This window comes from Plectropomus leopardus, chromosome 13 (assembly GCF_008729295.1).
Source record: "Plectropomus leopardus isolate mb chromosome 13, YSFRI_Pleo_2.0, whole genome shotgun sequence".
In the NCBI taxonomy this organism is placed as follows: domain Eukaryota; kingdom Metazoa; phylum Chordata; class Actinopteri; order Perciformes; family Serranidae; genus Plectropomus; species Plectropomus leopardus.
In genome coordinates, this window is record NC_056475.1 from 1,605,931 (window position 1) to 1,621,136 (window position 15,206).

The window sequence follows — 15,206 nt, forward strand, 5'->3', positions numbered from 1 at the left end:
AAATAGAAAATAAATAAAATAAATAAAAGAAAACATCACATAAAAGCAAATCTTTAAAATGATAAGATAACATGAAAATAAAAAGAAGAAATAAAAAGAAAGCATCACATAAAATCAAGTGCATAAAATAAAAAAAATAATAAAAGAAATAAAAAGAGAGCATCACATCAAGGAACCTAATACATTTTTTTTTAAAAAACCCATAAATTAAATAAAAAATAAAAGAAGAAATAAAAAGGGAGTATCATATAAAAGCAAGACTATAAACTATAAAAATAAAATACAATAAAAAAATCTACCCCTGAATTTTACAAGTACATGTATGTATAAAAAAGTCAAAATATTGCCAATATCATGATATGAATTTTTCTTATCATATCGTCTTTCTGCTACTGTATTTTTGGAGCAATCTGGCACAAGAATTTCCTTTGTGATTAATAAAGTTCTGTCTTATCTTATCTTAAATATTATACCTGCATTACTGTGAATGACATAATATGTCACACCCCTCCTCCATAATCAGTGATGTGGAGTAATGCAGGAGCAGAGGAAAGGACAGCGCTAGAATACCATTAGAATTACATTAACATAATGTTATCAGTGGTGTAAGAGTTGTAACCCTCTCCACCTGGGAATATTGATTAGTGTTTAAGCGTGGTAGCGTGTGTGTGTGCAGTGGGTATTCTCTCCTGACAGACTTGAACTGTATTATTCATTCATAAGACCACGGCAGTGTATTTAATAACAGCATCAGTCTGTCTGCAGGGTTAATGTGGCGGCCTCAGGTGTGGAGCGAGCTCTTTACTGTACCTCACAACTTTGGAGTCTTTGCAGATGATGTGCAGCTGGAACATATCTCTGCTCTCCACGCTCTCTATGAGCCTCAGAGGCACCTGTAGGGGGAGACAGAGCGCAGGTGTGATCAGCATGAGGGCCCGCTGGCGGAGCAGGCAGCACATCTGCAGGGAGGTTACCACCCTCTGGTCCAGAACAGACTGAGTCCAGGATGCAAACACGCAGAGCGCTGCAGAGCAGAGGAAGGCCTCATCTGCAGAAATCTGTTACCAAACAGCAAATATAAACCTGGATTTTGTGGATTTTGTCTGTTCTGCTTTCCTTCATCCTGTGTGGACTGAGGTGTTAACGAAGTCGCTGCTAAGATTTACAAAAATCACACTTCACTTCTGGTCAAACCTTTACGAAACAGCGCTGTGTGCACCCTGCATGAATAAGAAACACCTCTTCTCTGCTGGTGATAACAGCACATGTGGTTTAATACTACAGCAAAACAAAATACAAGGGCTGCAACTAACGATTATTTTGATAATTGGTAGATTATTTTTTCGATTAATCGATGAATTCGATTTTAAAGAATAAATAAAAATGGAAATAATAACAAAATAAGCATATCTTCTTCCATCACTTTGTTAAAAAATGTTAAAATCACTGGCAACAGTGCAAAAAGTGCACAAACAGGCGGCTGCTTGAACATCGCTGAGCTGTCTTTGTTACTTTAAACCTGAACATACGTGTTTTTTTGGTTGAGATTTACCTGACGTTAAGCTCTCCTCCTCACTTTTGTTTTAGACGCGACGTCATAACCATCATGCACAGACTTCACTATAACACATCCATGCTCGCGTGCTGTGTCACTTTTACATATTTAGCAGCCAAAACACTTCCTTGTTTTGCATAACATGAAGGGCTCCCAAACTTGTGAAGATTTCGTACAAAACATCCTCTCTGCCTCCGCCATGCCTCTTCAAAACACCGGCTCCCGCCTGCATGTGACGTAAACAGTCCACAGCAAGGGACGTAATAATCGCGCGACACAACATATCGATAATCTTATTCGTTGCTAACACATTTAATAATCTATTATAATCGATTTTATCGCTTCGTTGTTGCAGCCCTACAAACTCTTGTTTTAATAAATGAAATATTTCTTCTTTTTACATCATTCTGTGAGCAGATTGTGAGCTGCAAACATCTGCAATCCTAGAAATGTCCTAAAATTCTTGTAACATCCTACTATCTTAGTAACGTCCTAAAATCCAAGATATTTCCTAAAATCCTGTAAACATCATGGCCTACATGTCCTAAATGTCCTGAAAAAAATTGTCCTGAAAAAAAATGTCCTATGAACATCTTAAAATCCTTGAAATGTCCTAAAAAACAAAAAACATCCTAAAATCCTCGAACGTCCTATAATCTTAGAAATGTGCAGAAAGCCTACAAATGTCCTAAAATCTTAGAAATGTCCTAAAATCCAAGAAACATTCTAAAACCCGAAAAACGTTCTAAAATCCTAGCAACGTCCTACGGTCTTAGACACGTTCCTTAAATCCTACAACGCCCTAAAATCATAGAAATGTTCTAAAATCAGAGAAACATCCCAAAATCCAAAAAATGTCCTGAAATCCTAGAAATGTCCTACAATCAAAGAAACGTTCTAAATTCAAGCAACCTTATAAAATCTGAGAAATGTCCTAAAATCCTAGAAACGTCCTAAGTCCTTGACACATCCTATAATCCTAGAAATGTCCTGAAATCCTAGAAATGTCCTGAAATCCTAGAAATGTCCTGAAATCCTAGAAATGTCCTGAAATCCTGGAAACATCTTTAAATCCTACAAATGTCCTACAATCCCATAAACATGTATGAGCTGCTGCGCCTGGCCTCCTGTCATTTTGTAAAAGTGTCCCTCATGCAAAGCAGGCAGAGTATCGGGGGTTAAGCCGTCTAGACGGTGGCAGAGGGTGGTGTTTTTATCATCTGGTACTCACAGATATCTCATTGTCCACACCTGGGTAGGTCTAAAACACAGTGACAACATGGAGCACACACACACACACACACACAGAGAGGGAGAGGACACAAGACAGGAGGAAATGGAAAAACTATTAAACCAAAATAATTCAACAAACGAAAGGAAATTAAAAAAAGGAAAGAAATATCAAACAGGTTGACAGGTGAAAGATAACTGAGTGTGCTACTTGCAGGATCACATGACCGAATGGAAATCATGGAGAAAGACAAACACGGACGGGAGCAAAGGGCAAGAAAACAGCTCAGATGTAAGGGGGTGAGTTGTGAAAGAAAGGGGGAAGAGGGGGGTGAGGTTGCTTAAATTTTGGCTTCATACAGAGTTCATCGGTGCTGCCGGGGTCAAGGCAGGACTCTCGATTCTTCCTCTGACCTCCTCCTCTGCTAAAATAAGTGGAGGTGAAGCGGCGTCCTGAACATCCTGTGCGCTCACCTTCTTCTTTTTCAAACCCCTGTCATCCTCCAGAATCCGTCTGGAAAAGATGACTGGGATTTGGGAGAGGAGGAGGAGGAGGAGGAGGAGGAGGAATTTCGCTGCCAGCGAACGCAAACAATTGGCCCGTTTGTGTTTGAGTAAGGTCTGACGTCAGCTGGTGGACATCGGTGCCAGCGGGGGGCGGGCCCTCGGAGCCTGGATGTCACATTAAACCTCTGCCGCCTGGAGATCAGAGGGCCCGACGCTCCTGTGGTCACAGCCTCGGTGCAAACAACTTCACGCCAACTACACCAGGATGACGAGCACGGCTTTACGGGGGACCCCGTGTTGAACACTCGCAGGTTTATTAGCCTGCTTAGCACAATTATGTGTTTATATGGGGGAGAGGGGAAAAGCCTGCGTGCGTCCAAACTGCACGTTATATGCTTTTCTCTGCTGCTGTCGCATTACTGCAGCAGGAGTGATCACAGACACTCGAGCCATTTGGACTGAAGCAGTCTCGCACAGGAAAACCAAAATACCAGAAATGTGGCGGTCAATGAAAAAAATCCCATTAACACCCTGAAATCTGGAGAAACCTCACTTTTCTTGTGCTGCTTTCAGACGCCTTTCACGAGCATTTAAACCTTTGACGCCTGAGCAAAGCGGTGTGATTTCTTTCAAAAACTAAAAAAAGACAGCGAACAACTGAGCAAGAAATGTCCAACAACTTGCAAGAAACTTTCCCCTTAAAGCTGGAGAAAAATTTGATATTTAAAAGTATTATTCATTATTTTTTATTCCTCTTTTGTTCTTTTTAAACTTTCCTGTTTTGTTTGTTTTGTTTTTTGCTAATTTTCAGATAACTGTATATCTTTTACTAATCCCTTGCACATTTTGGGGTCATTTCTGAAATTAGTAGATTTAAAATAAAATAATAATACAAACTTGGGAAAAACGGCCAGAAAAGTAAATTGATTGTTATCATACTTTGGTATTTAAATTCTTATTATTTTTCACTACCTTTTTTATTTTTTAAACTTTCCTATTTTTTTATCTTATTTTTTATTATTTGCTAATTTTAGGTAACTTTGTACTTTTTACTAATTTCTTGCTAATTTTAGGGTAATTTCAAAAATCAGTAGAATAAAAATAAATGAATAAAATCCAGGGAACAATGTCCACAATACTATATTGATAATTTTCCTTCTTTGATATCAAAAATTGTTGGCAATTATTATTTTTCATTACCTTTTCTATATTTTTAAACTTTCCTGTTTTTTGCTGATTTTTACTTGCTTGCTAATTTTGGGGTCATTTCAGAAATGAGCAGATTTAGTTTTAGTAGATTTTTTTTCAAAGCTGGGTAAAACTGCCCAGAAAACTACATTAATATTCATCATAATTTCATATTCAAATTTATTATTTATGATTTTTTTTGTTTTGTTTTTTAACTTATCCTTTTTTTGGCTAATTTTAAGGTAACTTTTTACTAATTGCTTGCTAATGTTTCATTTCAGAAATAAGTAGGTAAAAAAAATATTTTTTAAAAAGCTAGGAAAAATGTCTGGGGAAAAGAAAAAAGCTAGGGAGAAATTAACAAAATGACATATTTAAAATTATGTTTTGATACAAATTTTATTTGTATGTTTTATTTTTAAGCACTATTTCCGGGTCATTTCCTTTTTTTAAACTTTCTTTTTACTTATTTTCAGGTGATTTTCTTTCATTTTAATTTTTAGGTAATTTCTTCTTTTTTTGACTTCTTCTACATGTCGGTTCTCATGACATCTCATAAAAAATGCTCAGGGTTGTTACCATTTCCTTAAAGCGGTTGCAATCAGAATTCGACGCTGAGCCCAGACTGTATCGATGGTGCCTCGGCGAACTGGTGCATTTGTTTGGTGGGACCTTTGCACATGGTGAGGTGAGCATTAAAATAGCTAATAAAAAACAGGAAACGTGCACTCACGTTGATGACAGAGTCCTTGAACTTGATGTGGAGCCTGTAGTTGGAAATGGCAATGACGGCTTCATCGGCGCAGCCGAGATATTCCACCCCTTCCCCCTGAAGAACTGCGAATGGCACCTGCAGAGACACAAAACAACCAGACTGTTTTAAATTTAAGCAGCAAACACAGAACTACATGTTATTCTCAGGCTTCATTGTATGAACTGGAACTATAATCTGAACATCCTCATTTATATCATCATTTATTTATATTTGTACTTTGAGTGAATAAGTTCATTCATGTGTTTTTTCGTTTGTGTTGTCTCAGTTTTGCTGTACGAGGCACTTTGGCTTTGTTTAACCCTTTGATACTAGAGAAAATTGGCATGATTTCTTTCAGAAATGTGGGAAGAAAATAATGAGAATGCATCAAAAAATTAGCAAAAAATTAGTAAAAAAGTTACAAGAAAATTACCTGAAAAACAGCAAAGAAAAAAAAAAAAAAACCTCAGGAAAGTGCTACAAAAAACGTTTTTTTCTGAAATTTACAACTGACTTTAACTTAGGTGTTAAAGGGTTAAGAAGGGGTTAAGCACACACAAAATGTAAAGATTAGATTAGATTCCTACAGGAGAAATATCGAATGGATTATTCTGGTGCTGTTACTGAAACTCGTATTGGCACCAGTACTGACTTTTTTTTTTAACCATCAAGTTTGTGCTGTCTCCCAGTATGCGGACAGAGCGACATTACAGATATGACAAAAAGAGGGGACACGGGGGACACAGTGTGCATGTGCAGCCGTCCAATTAGCACATAGTAGTTTTACAGAGGGACCTTTGTGAGCTCAGAGGGCTTGTCGGTGAGCCTGAATGAGCAGGCAGACAAGAGGCAGCGCTGGGAGGGACGCTGTCTGCACCAGCGCTGACGGCACACTGACAGATCCCAAACTGTCCATTAACATTCTTACTGGTACCCATTTTATTACAGCAAGGCCAAGGCCGGGCTCTGGCTGCAGCCAGACCCAAACATTAAGATAATTAGTTTCCAGCAGAGGTAAATAGAAAACATTCTTCATTTCACTGAGAGGCAGGGCATCAGCTTTAATAGACAACCGCATGGAAGAAATACACGGCTACCGTTACCAGAACACAAGGTTGTGTAAAGATGAAGGCCACAGGTGAGCCATATCATACTGTTCAAGATAATACTGATATAGGTTTAAATATGAAAGAATTAGATTTGCCACCACGCGTATGCCGCCGCTGCACTAGTAAAGTTACACTTAAAAAACATGTCACAACAATGAGACACACAAGGTCACAGCGACCTTGACCTTTGACCACCAAAATCTGAGCAGTTCATTCTTCAGTCCAAGTGAACCTTGAAATTTCCTCAAGGCGTTCTGGAGCTATCACGTTCACAAGAATGAGACAGATAAGGTCACAGTGACCTTGACCTTTGACCTATGACCACCAAAATCTAATCAGTTCATCCTTGAGTCCAAGTGGATGTTTGTGCTCTCCAATCAACACAGTCCAAGTGAACATTTGTGCCTAATTTGAGAAAATACTTTAAGATTTCATGTTCACGAGAATGCGACAAATGCGACAAGGTTATGGTGACCTTAACCTTTAACTACCAAAATCTAAGCAGCTCATCGTTGAGTCCACTTGAACATTTGTGCCGAATTTGAAGGAATTCCCTCTAGGTGTTTTTGAGATGTTGTGTTTACAAGAATGAGACAGACAGGGTCACAGTGACCTTGACCTTTGACCTATCACCACCAAAAACTAATCACTTCATCCTTGAGTCCAAGTGGATGTTTGTGCTAAATTTGAAGAAATTCCCTCAAGGCCTTCCTAAGATATCCCATGCACAAAAATGGGCGGATGGGAAACCTGAAAACATAATGTCTCCCGCCTCGGCTACCGTCGGCACGGAGACATAAAAAGTTTGATGTTTTTTTTCTCACAGGGATCACATTTACATATGTTTACACAATTTTTTAAAAACGTTTGCCATATTTATTTACACAAACATCCAAATTATGAAATTATATAGTGGACAGAAAACAAGAAAAAGCATAAAATGTCCTTTTAAAATAATTTCCCAAAACCTTTCATAAAACATGTCCTCTGGCTGGTGTGTCCACTTGGACATCATTCTGTCCCATCTGACAAATTAAGGATTGTGTTACATCCTACATAAAACCTCCTCATACTTGACTTTCTCTTATTCATCACTTCTGTGTGACGATCGCCTGCATGCACCGATTTCAGCTCTGGCTGCTTTCACATAGTCCCGGTCACTGGGGACTGCGGATTGCGACCCAGGTCTCGTTGTTTAGTTGCCGGTAGTGAGGACAACAGTGTTGCTTAGAGACAACATTACCTCATCCTGCATTAGCATGCATTGCTGAGTCACGCAGAGAAGGACCCAGTGGTGCATGTAAAAAGAGGACATGTAGCGGGGCAGATGGGGGATTATGGTAAGATGTCAGAAAATCAGGCTTACTTGAAATAACATTAGCCAGCACGGTTAAAAGCACAGCCTTAGTTAGCGCACAGAGCCGGCCGGATGTGATGGACGGACCCACAAACACCACACGGACTCCACCGGCTTAACAAAATGGAGACGGTGCATATAATAATATAACATAAAACGACCATTTCTGACTTTTCAAAAGGGATATTGTCGCTTGGCACAAGGTCAAAGCTGTCATCGCATCAGATTGTTGACCCTGACATTTATCGCTGCACCTGCTGTCGCTCGTCTCCAACTGAAAATGTGAGCACGAGTCGGGACAGGAAGCACGATGAGGGAAAGAGTACAGCTTAACCTGGGAAATGGAGCACGTAGTACTCTGCATGCACACACCAACAGAGCCAAATATAGGCAGCCAGCCCCCTGACACTCTGCGCCGGGACTTCCAAAAAATGTAATATCTAACAGGAATCATATACATTTTTACCAAAAGATTTCCATGACTTTTCTGTGACTCAGGCAAATGTAAAAGAACAAACAAAACAAATGTGTAACATACATTCTCGAAAAAATAATGAACTCAGAACAGAATAAGGCATAAATATCTAAATTTAACTAAGGGATTGTTTGTTATTTATGAGAGGGAAGGGGGCGGAGCAGAGAAGGGAAGGCTTGTCAATCATTTTTTTAAGCACTGGGGAGGGACTTGTAGTATTTGTTTTGGCTTAGGGGAGGGGGATATATCTATAAAATAATTTTAAAAATTAAAGAAAACATGCAATCCAGGCTGGCAGGTTTGGAGGGCATGTTTTCTTTAAACTATATATTTTTTTAAAAAAATGTTTTTTTTATTTTTGGCATGTTTTGAATAAAATGGTTTGGTAACATTATTTTTTTAAAATATTTTTTTGGTTATTTTCAAAGAAACATTTTTGGCAATTTTTGGTGATTTTTTAAATTTTTATTTATTTATTTATTTATTTTACTTTTGGCAACTTTAAAAATCTTGGCAATCTTTGAAGATAAAAAAACAATTTGCCAACTAAAAAAAAAAGGAAACTTTTAAGTTGAAAATATTAAAAAAAAAAGATTTATCTTAAACAAAATAAGCTAAAACAGAAATCATTATTAGGTTTCATTTTCCGACAGTCCTTGAACACATCATGTGTTATTTTACAGGTGTGTGAAACAGGTTTCCATGACCTTTCCAAAACTCCTAGGGTATATTTAGTTTTCCAAAATTTTTCCAGGCCTGTAAATTGCTATTTGCCAATACTGTGACTTTTCCAGGTCTTCATGATTGTACAAACCCTGATCTAAAAGCTGGCAATTTTTACATGCATTTAGCAAAGCTTTACCTCTGTAATGCAAAGAGGGAGGCACTAAAACACAGCTGAACACTCTGGAGTTGTTGACCGTGACAGAAAAAAAGCTGTAGATCGAGTTTCACTGTATACAAAATAGGAGAGAAAACGAGAACCTAAAGCATTTTTGGATTCTTCATGAGTCAGGATGGAGCAAATTTGCATTAAATATTCCCTCAAGAGCAGCAGAAATGGGAGCGTGCAGCCACCGTGTGCTGCTCTGCTGTGCAAGAGAGCGAACACGTCCTGCTGAGAGAGCCAGAGTTAACATGCTGCACGGACCGGGAGCTGCATTAAACAAGCTGTGCTCCAAAAGTAGGTGCATGAGTCACCAGCAGCCAGCAAGTGCAGCAGAAGATACTGTGTCACGTTTCCTCTCGAAGCCTTCAGCTGCAGAAATATTCAAGAGAGAGAGTGAGAGAGCAGAAAGACCCGTGAATAACACTCTCTGACTTTTGAGTCGTGACTTCCGGTTCAAGCAGGCTGCCTGTGAGGACATGCACGTGTGCACACGCACAACTGCAAGCATGCACCGCGGCTTGCACACACACACACACACACACACACACACACACACACACACAGAGTAGGCAGCAGCAGGGTAATAAATAAAGTGGGGTAAGGAATGCCTGTAATTTGCCTGCAGGAGGGTTGTGGTAAGAGACATCAGCTGTCAGAGAAACTATCATGGGATAGCCTGCACAGAGCGAGAAACATGAAAGAAGCGACAATGAGGAACTGGATGTGTGAAAGCAGGGGGAGGGGAGCGAAGAGTAGAAACCGAAAATGGGAACAGTGTTTATCTATTCCTTCTGGTTCCTCAAATTAATGCTACAGTCTTCTCAGAATGCTTCGCAGGAAATAAAACTGATATTGACGTTTATAATAAACTAGAAATACAGCCACACAACTGAATGCTGCTGTGTAACAGTTGTAGTTTACATCCATGTGAGTGAAAGTGAGCATATTTCACAGTCCAAGTGAACATTTGTGCCAAATTTAAAGAAGTTCCCTCAAGGAGTTCATGAGATATCTTTTGCACAAGAATGAGACAGATGCAAGTTCACAGTGACCTTGACCTTTGACCACCAAAATCCAATCAATAAACCCTTAAGTCCGAATCGACATATGAGACAAATTTAAGGAAACTCCCTCGAAGCCATCAACTTATCAATAAGTCCACATATGTCTCATTTGTGCCAAATGTAAAGTAATTTCCTCAAGGTGTTCTTGAGATATTGTGTTAACAAGAATGAGAATGATGAGGTCACAGTGAGCATCACCTTTGACCTTTGACCACCAAAATCTTATCAGCTCATCCTTGAGTCCAAGTGATGTTTGTGACAAATTTAAAGACATTCCCTCAGGGTGTCCATGACAAATCACACTGATAAGAATGAGACAGATGCGATTTCACTGTGACCTTGACCTTTGACCACCAAAATCTAATTGGTCAAACTGAAAGTTTGTGCCAAGCTCTAAGAAAATTCCTCAAGGCGATTTTGAGATGTCCCATTCACAAGAATGAGACAGACAAGATTACAGTGACCTTGACCTTTGACTGTGTTAACCAAAATCTCATCAGTTAATCTGAAAGTACAAGTAGATGTTTGTGCCAAATTTGAAGAAAACCTCTCATGGAGCTCTTGAGATATTGCCTTTAAAAGAATGGACAGACAACCTGAAAACACGATGCCATAATACACAGAGGAATATAAAAACAACACTTTTGACCAGGCTGAATCTTCCTGCTGTTAACTGCAACCCGAGTGGAAACATGGTTCAGTTAAAAACCATAAAAACAGAAACATCAGATCGTGACCCCGGGCTGGGCCGACCCCTCCACCTTTCCTTTGTCCACCTCTCCAGACACATGATGCTCGGCTCCATTAAGCACCAGACAGCCAGAGAGCACAAACTCAGCACCATGAGAGGCACAGCGCAAGTTGTCCATCACAATTTTGCTACCGGCATCTTCACCCTGGAATACACTTACAAATCCTCTCACTTGACTGAGCTGAATGTGTCTCAGCTGCCCTTCTTTATCCTCTGCAGTGACTCCTGCTGTTTTTTTGTGGGACAGTAAAGGACACAACCGGACAATAGAGACAGACTCCGCAGAAGGACAATCTCAGTTCGATGTAAATAGGTTGATTGTTAAAATAGAGGGACAACCCCACATCCCATTCTAGGTGTGAGTCATTTTTAGGTGGCTAACATGAAAGAAAAAATATGTATTAAGATAACAGTTTCGACTTGACACTGAGCCAAAAATAGTGTTGTATGGATGGTAATATTTATGTTTGGCAGTGATGCAATTTAATGTAGGACAGTATTAAAGCTGGAAAGAGCACAAAAAAACCACACACAAAAAAACAGCATAATTTAAAAACGCACCCTCCTCCTGCAGCCCTACAGGATTCATTCACATTTTTAACCAATACTTTTCCATGACTTTTCATGACTTTGAGGCAAACTTTAGAGCCTTTTTCTGTAGCGACAATCGAGACTCCTTATTGGTTCTAATATTACAATAGAACCAAGGGTAGAGGCCTACAACTTTAAATGGTTGTTTTTTTATTTATTTTCTTCAAAGGCATCTGAAAAAAATATTTATTTTTGGGGGGTTTTTAAAGACAAAAAATGTGGCGATATATTTTTCTTTCAAATCTGGGGGGATTTTTAAAATTAATTTTTCTTGATTTTTTTTTTAGGTGGGGAAGTATAAGAAAGTTTTGGCCAATTTTTTTCTTTGAAAAAATTTTGCCATTTTTTTTCTTCTTTTTCAACCAGAAACTATTAAAGACAAAAATTACTGTTTGATTTTCAAATTTTAAATGGTCCCTGAACACATCATGTGTTATTATATAAGTTTGTCAAACAGATTTTCATGACTTTTCCAAAATGTTCAGAGCATATATAGTTTTTCAAAACTTTTCCAGGCCTCGAAATTGCTCCCTGCAAAGTCCATGACTTTTTCAGGTTTGTGAAACCTGTATCTTTAAAACTTCCTTCTGTTATTGCTAAGTCTTGCATTAATAACTTCCTTATCTTATCTGGTAGAGTAATTCAGAATCTCCTTTTAAATAAATAAAGGAGAAAATATGTTTCTTTATTAGTATGACTGCTTATCTGCAAAGAGCGTGAGCAGCGGCTGCATTCACATGCAAATATTTTGTTATCCACCAAGGTGCCTAATTAACTTTTCCTCCTGTGTTGATGAAGGACAGCAGAGCAATAACAAAAAAGTGCTCTGCTAGACCAGAGTCATCATCTCTCCTTCAGCGTCTGGCCTCAAGCCTGCTGAGCTGTGACTCCTGCAGTAATATCTTGGCAATCACACTCTCGCTCGGAGTCGGCCCGAGCTTCATCGGGGGTGTTTCAGAGGAACGCTCTGGTGACGCACCAGCAGCCAGGACTAAAGATGAGGTCACAATCTCAGAGTGCCACACTTCACCAGCTCGTGGTGGTCGAGTCCACGGACACGTCAGCTGGATGTCAGAGCAGACGGGACTGCGCTCTGGAGCGGGAGTTATCAGAGGGCTGACGAAAACTGTTAAAGCTCACCTGAAGGCTTTCATCCTCCTTCACCAGCTCCTTCTGGGGGAACAGGTCCTTGGCCTTGATATACTCCAGACTGGGAGGCCCTTCTTCACCCTGTCAGACACAAACACAAGGCAGGGGGGTCAGATGAACACATCCGTCATCATTAAGGTCGACGCAGCAGGTTTGAACGCCACATAGAGATACATATTTTAAAAAGCGAACACAGACAAACCCCTGGCCCAGTACAGTTTAATAACAGCAGTGTCAAACCACATGAAAGAACAAAATTGAACCCAAAGGTTAAACTTTGCTATTTTTCAACCTGGATCCTATTTCTCTTATGTTTTTGTTTCCAAGTGACTAATGGAAACAATAACTTTTGAAACTGGTTCAATATTGAGCAAGAACACTGCAAGTGACAGCAGCAAACCAGACTGCAAAATAATCCTTTCGTCCTAACCACTCAGAGCACTGATAATTTACAGCCACTGTAAGAGCCTGTCAGCGGCAAAAACAAGCACCTTCAGTGGACCCGTTTTCATTCGGTGTGGCAGATAAATAGTTTAAATTGATTATCATCCTTTAGAGCAGGAGCCAACCATCAGTCTTGGTCCACTATAAGTCCTACTTTTGCCACTGACAGGCTCAGATTGTTCCTATGTGTCTGAAAACATTATGAAAAGGATCCTACAAAGACAAAAAAACCCTTTTGCTTCATTAACTCTCACAAGACTTAAGAACGAGACACTTGAGACTTAGTTAGACACAATAACAAACACATTAGATCCAGCAAGAGATTTTTTTGTTTTCCTCTGTTGGGTTCGTTGCATAATGTTTTCAGACACATAATGATAATTATTTCAGCCTATAAGCAACAAAAACAAGCACCTTTACTGGACATACATTGAAGGGGGTTTGGGTCCTTGTGGCCTGAGGGTAACAACTCTTCCTAAACCTCTCAGTGCTGGTCTGGTTTAACTAGTCCATGATTCTCGACTTCAGTAGTGAGAAAAGGCCGTTATCCAGGTGGTTGGGATCTTTAATGATTCTCCTGGCCTCATTTTTGCAGCGTCTGGTGTAAACATCTTTTAGGCAGGGTAAAGCAGTCCGTTTCACAGCTGCTGGCTGCAGCGCTCTTGCCAAATTTTTAAAAGTGTTGTCTCCATTAGTGACTTGGACACAAAATCATGGGAATATAGGGTCCAGGTTGAAAAATATTAAAGTTCTCCTTTTATATTCTCAGTGCTCTTGTACTGAGCACTTATCAGAGTGGATAGCTTTTGATGTCAGATCCATGCCAGGTGCAATTTCACAACTGGCACCTGCTCACAGACATGAGTCACGTAGGAGATTAAATATTGACTATGAGAGCTCCAAAACTCCCTTAAAATACGGGGCTCATGACCTTGTGTAAGGTCAATGAGGAAAGCCATGTTAAAATGTTTATTTCAACCCTAAACAGCTTTTCCTTCATTGATTATTAATAATGCTGAAGTGATAAAGCACCTTTTTTATGTTTATATTGTGTTTGCTTTGGCACTGTGCAGGTAGTTATTTCATGTGGAAATGACAGACAGGATTGGGCACCGGATACGAAAAAGCGGCAGACTTTGTGACTGGGTCTTGTGACAGTCTTGTGCAAACAAAGATACTGGGACCGACTGAAGTATTTCACACAGTTGACTAGTTTTTCATGAGCTGTGCACTTATTACAAACTTTTAATAATTCTTTTTCTCAGGTCAAATTTGATACCCACTAACCAAATGTGTGCATTGCAATATAAAAGTCCAAGTTAACTAATTGCATGTTACATTTCTGAGGTTGCTGCTGATAAGTAGAAACAGTCAAATGCAGTCTTATCAAGTGCACACCTGTTATAATGGACGGTGGGCTAAAATTAGACTACGACACCTCAAGAAGCAGCAGAGAGGAGAACGAGAGAGGAACAAAAAGGGTAGTGGACCCCGTCCTTGCAGCTCAGACCGAGCAAACACTACGTTTAGGTCAAACTTCAATCACTGAGAAAAAGGGCAAAACAGTGAAATTGAAGGGTTTATAAAAATCCCCAGTGAAGGTTTCGCCCTATTTCTAATTTCTAATACTAAGTATGTACATAAATTGCATTTACATCTCCAGGCACCTCATTTGTTTCACATTCAGAGAGTTACAATGCAATTTTAAAACTTTTTTTTTATTTCTATACATGATTTTTTTCCCTCAGTGTGACTACTTTTAAAACATAGCTTATCTGTAGTGCTTAACAGTGCTATATACTAAAAATATGCAATGTCAACACCACTTTTCTATGATTAAAAGGCATTTTATATGTGCATATGTTTTGCTTTATGTTTGTTTTGTTGTGTGTGGACCTCCAGAGGAGTATCTGTTACCTAAGTTGATTTAACACACTTGTTCCAGCAAATAGATGCAAATTTTAAAAACCATGATGATTTTTAGTATTTAATTCACTAATACTTTGTTGTTAAAATGGCATTATATTGGTGAGGAGCCCATTGTGACTTGTTCAGGACTCAAAAGTCAAAGTTTAGGACTTGGGACTTGAGTGCAAAGAGTAAGGACTTGCTTGTGACTTTCAAAACAATGACTTGGTCCCAC

At 39.2% G+C, this 15,206-nt stretch overlaps 2 protein-coding genes across 2 annotated transcripts in view; both read right to left on the reverse strand.

Annotated features, from left to right (window-relative positions):
* The window catches only part of ca4a (carbonic anhydrase IV a), a 10,107-nt gene extending 9,590 nt beyond the window's left edge, over nucleotides 1–517 (reverse strand). Inside the window, exon 1 of the mRNA XM_042499507.1 lies at nucleotides 505–517. Coding sequence (XP_042355441.1) covers nucleotides 505–517 — 13 coding nt within the window. The remainder of the gene's footprint in view (nucleotides 1–504) is intronic.
* Nucleotides 518–747: 230 nt separating this feature from the next.
* The window catches only part of LOC121952908 (myotubularin-related protein 4-like), a 43,776-nt gene continuing 29,317 nt past the window's right edge, over nucleotides 748–15,206 (reverse strand). Inside the window, exons 3-6 of the mRNA XM_042499785.1 lie at nucleotides 12,611–12,700; nucleotides 5,214–5,330; nucleotides 2,787–2,816; nucleotides 748–893 (exon numbers count right to left, since the gene is read on the reverse strand). Coding sequence (XP_042355719.1) covers nucleotides 768–893; nucleotides 2,787–2,816; nucleotides 5,214–5,330; nucleotides 12,611–12,700 — 363 coding nt within the window. The 3' untranslated portion in view covers nucleotides 748–767. The remainder of the gene's footprint in view (nucleotides 894–2,786; nucleotides 2,817–5,213; nucleotides 5,331–12,610; nucleotides 12,701–15,206) is intronic.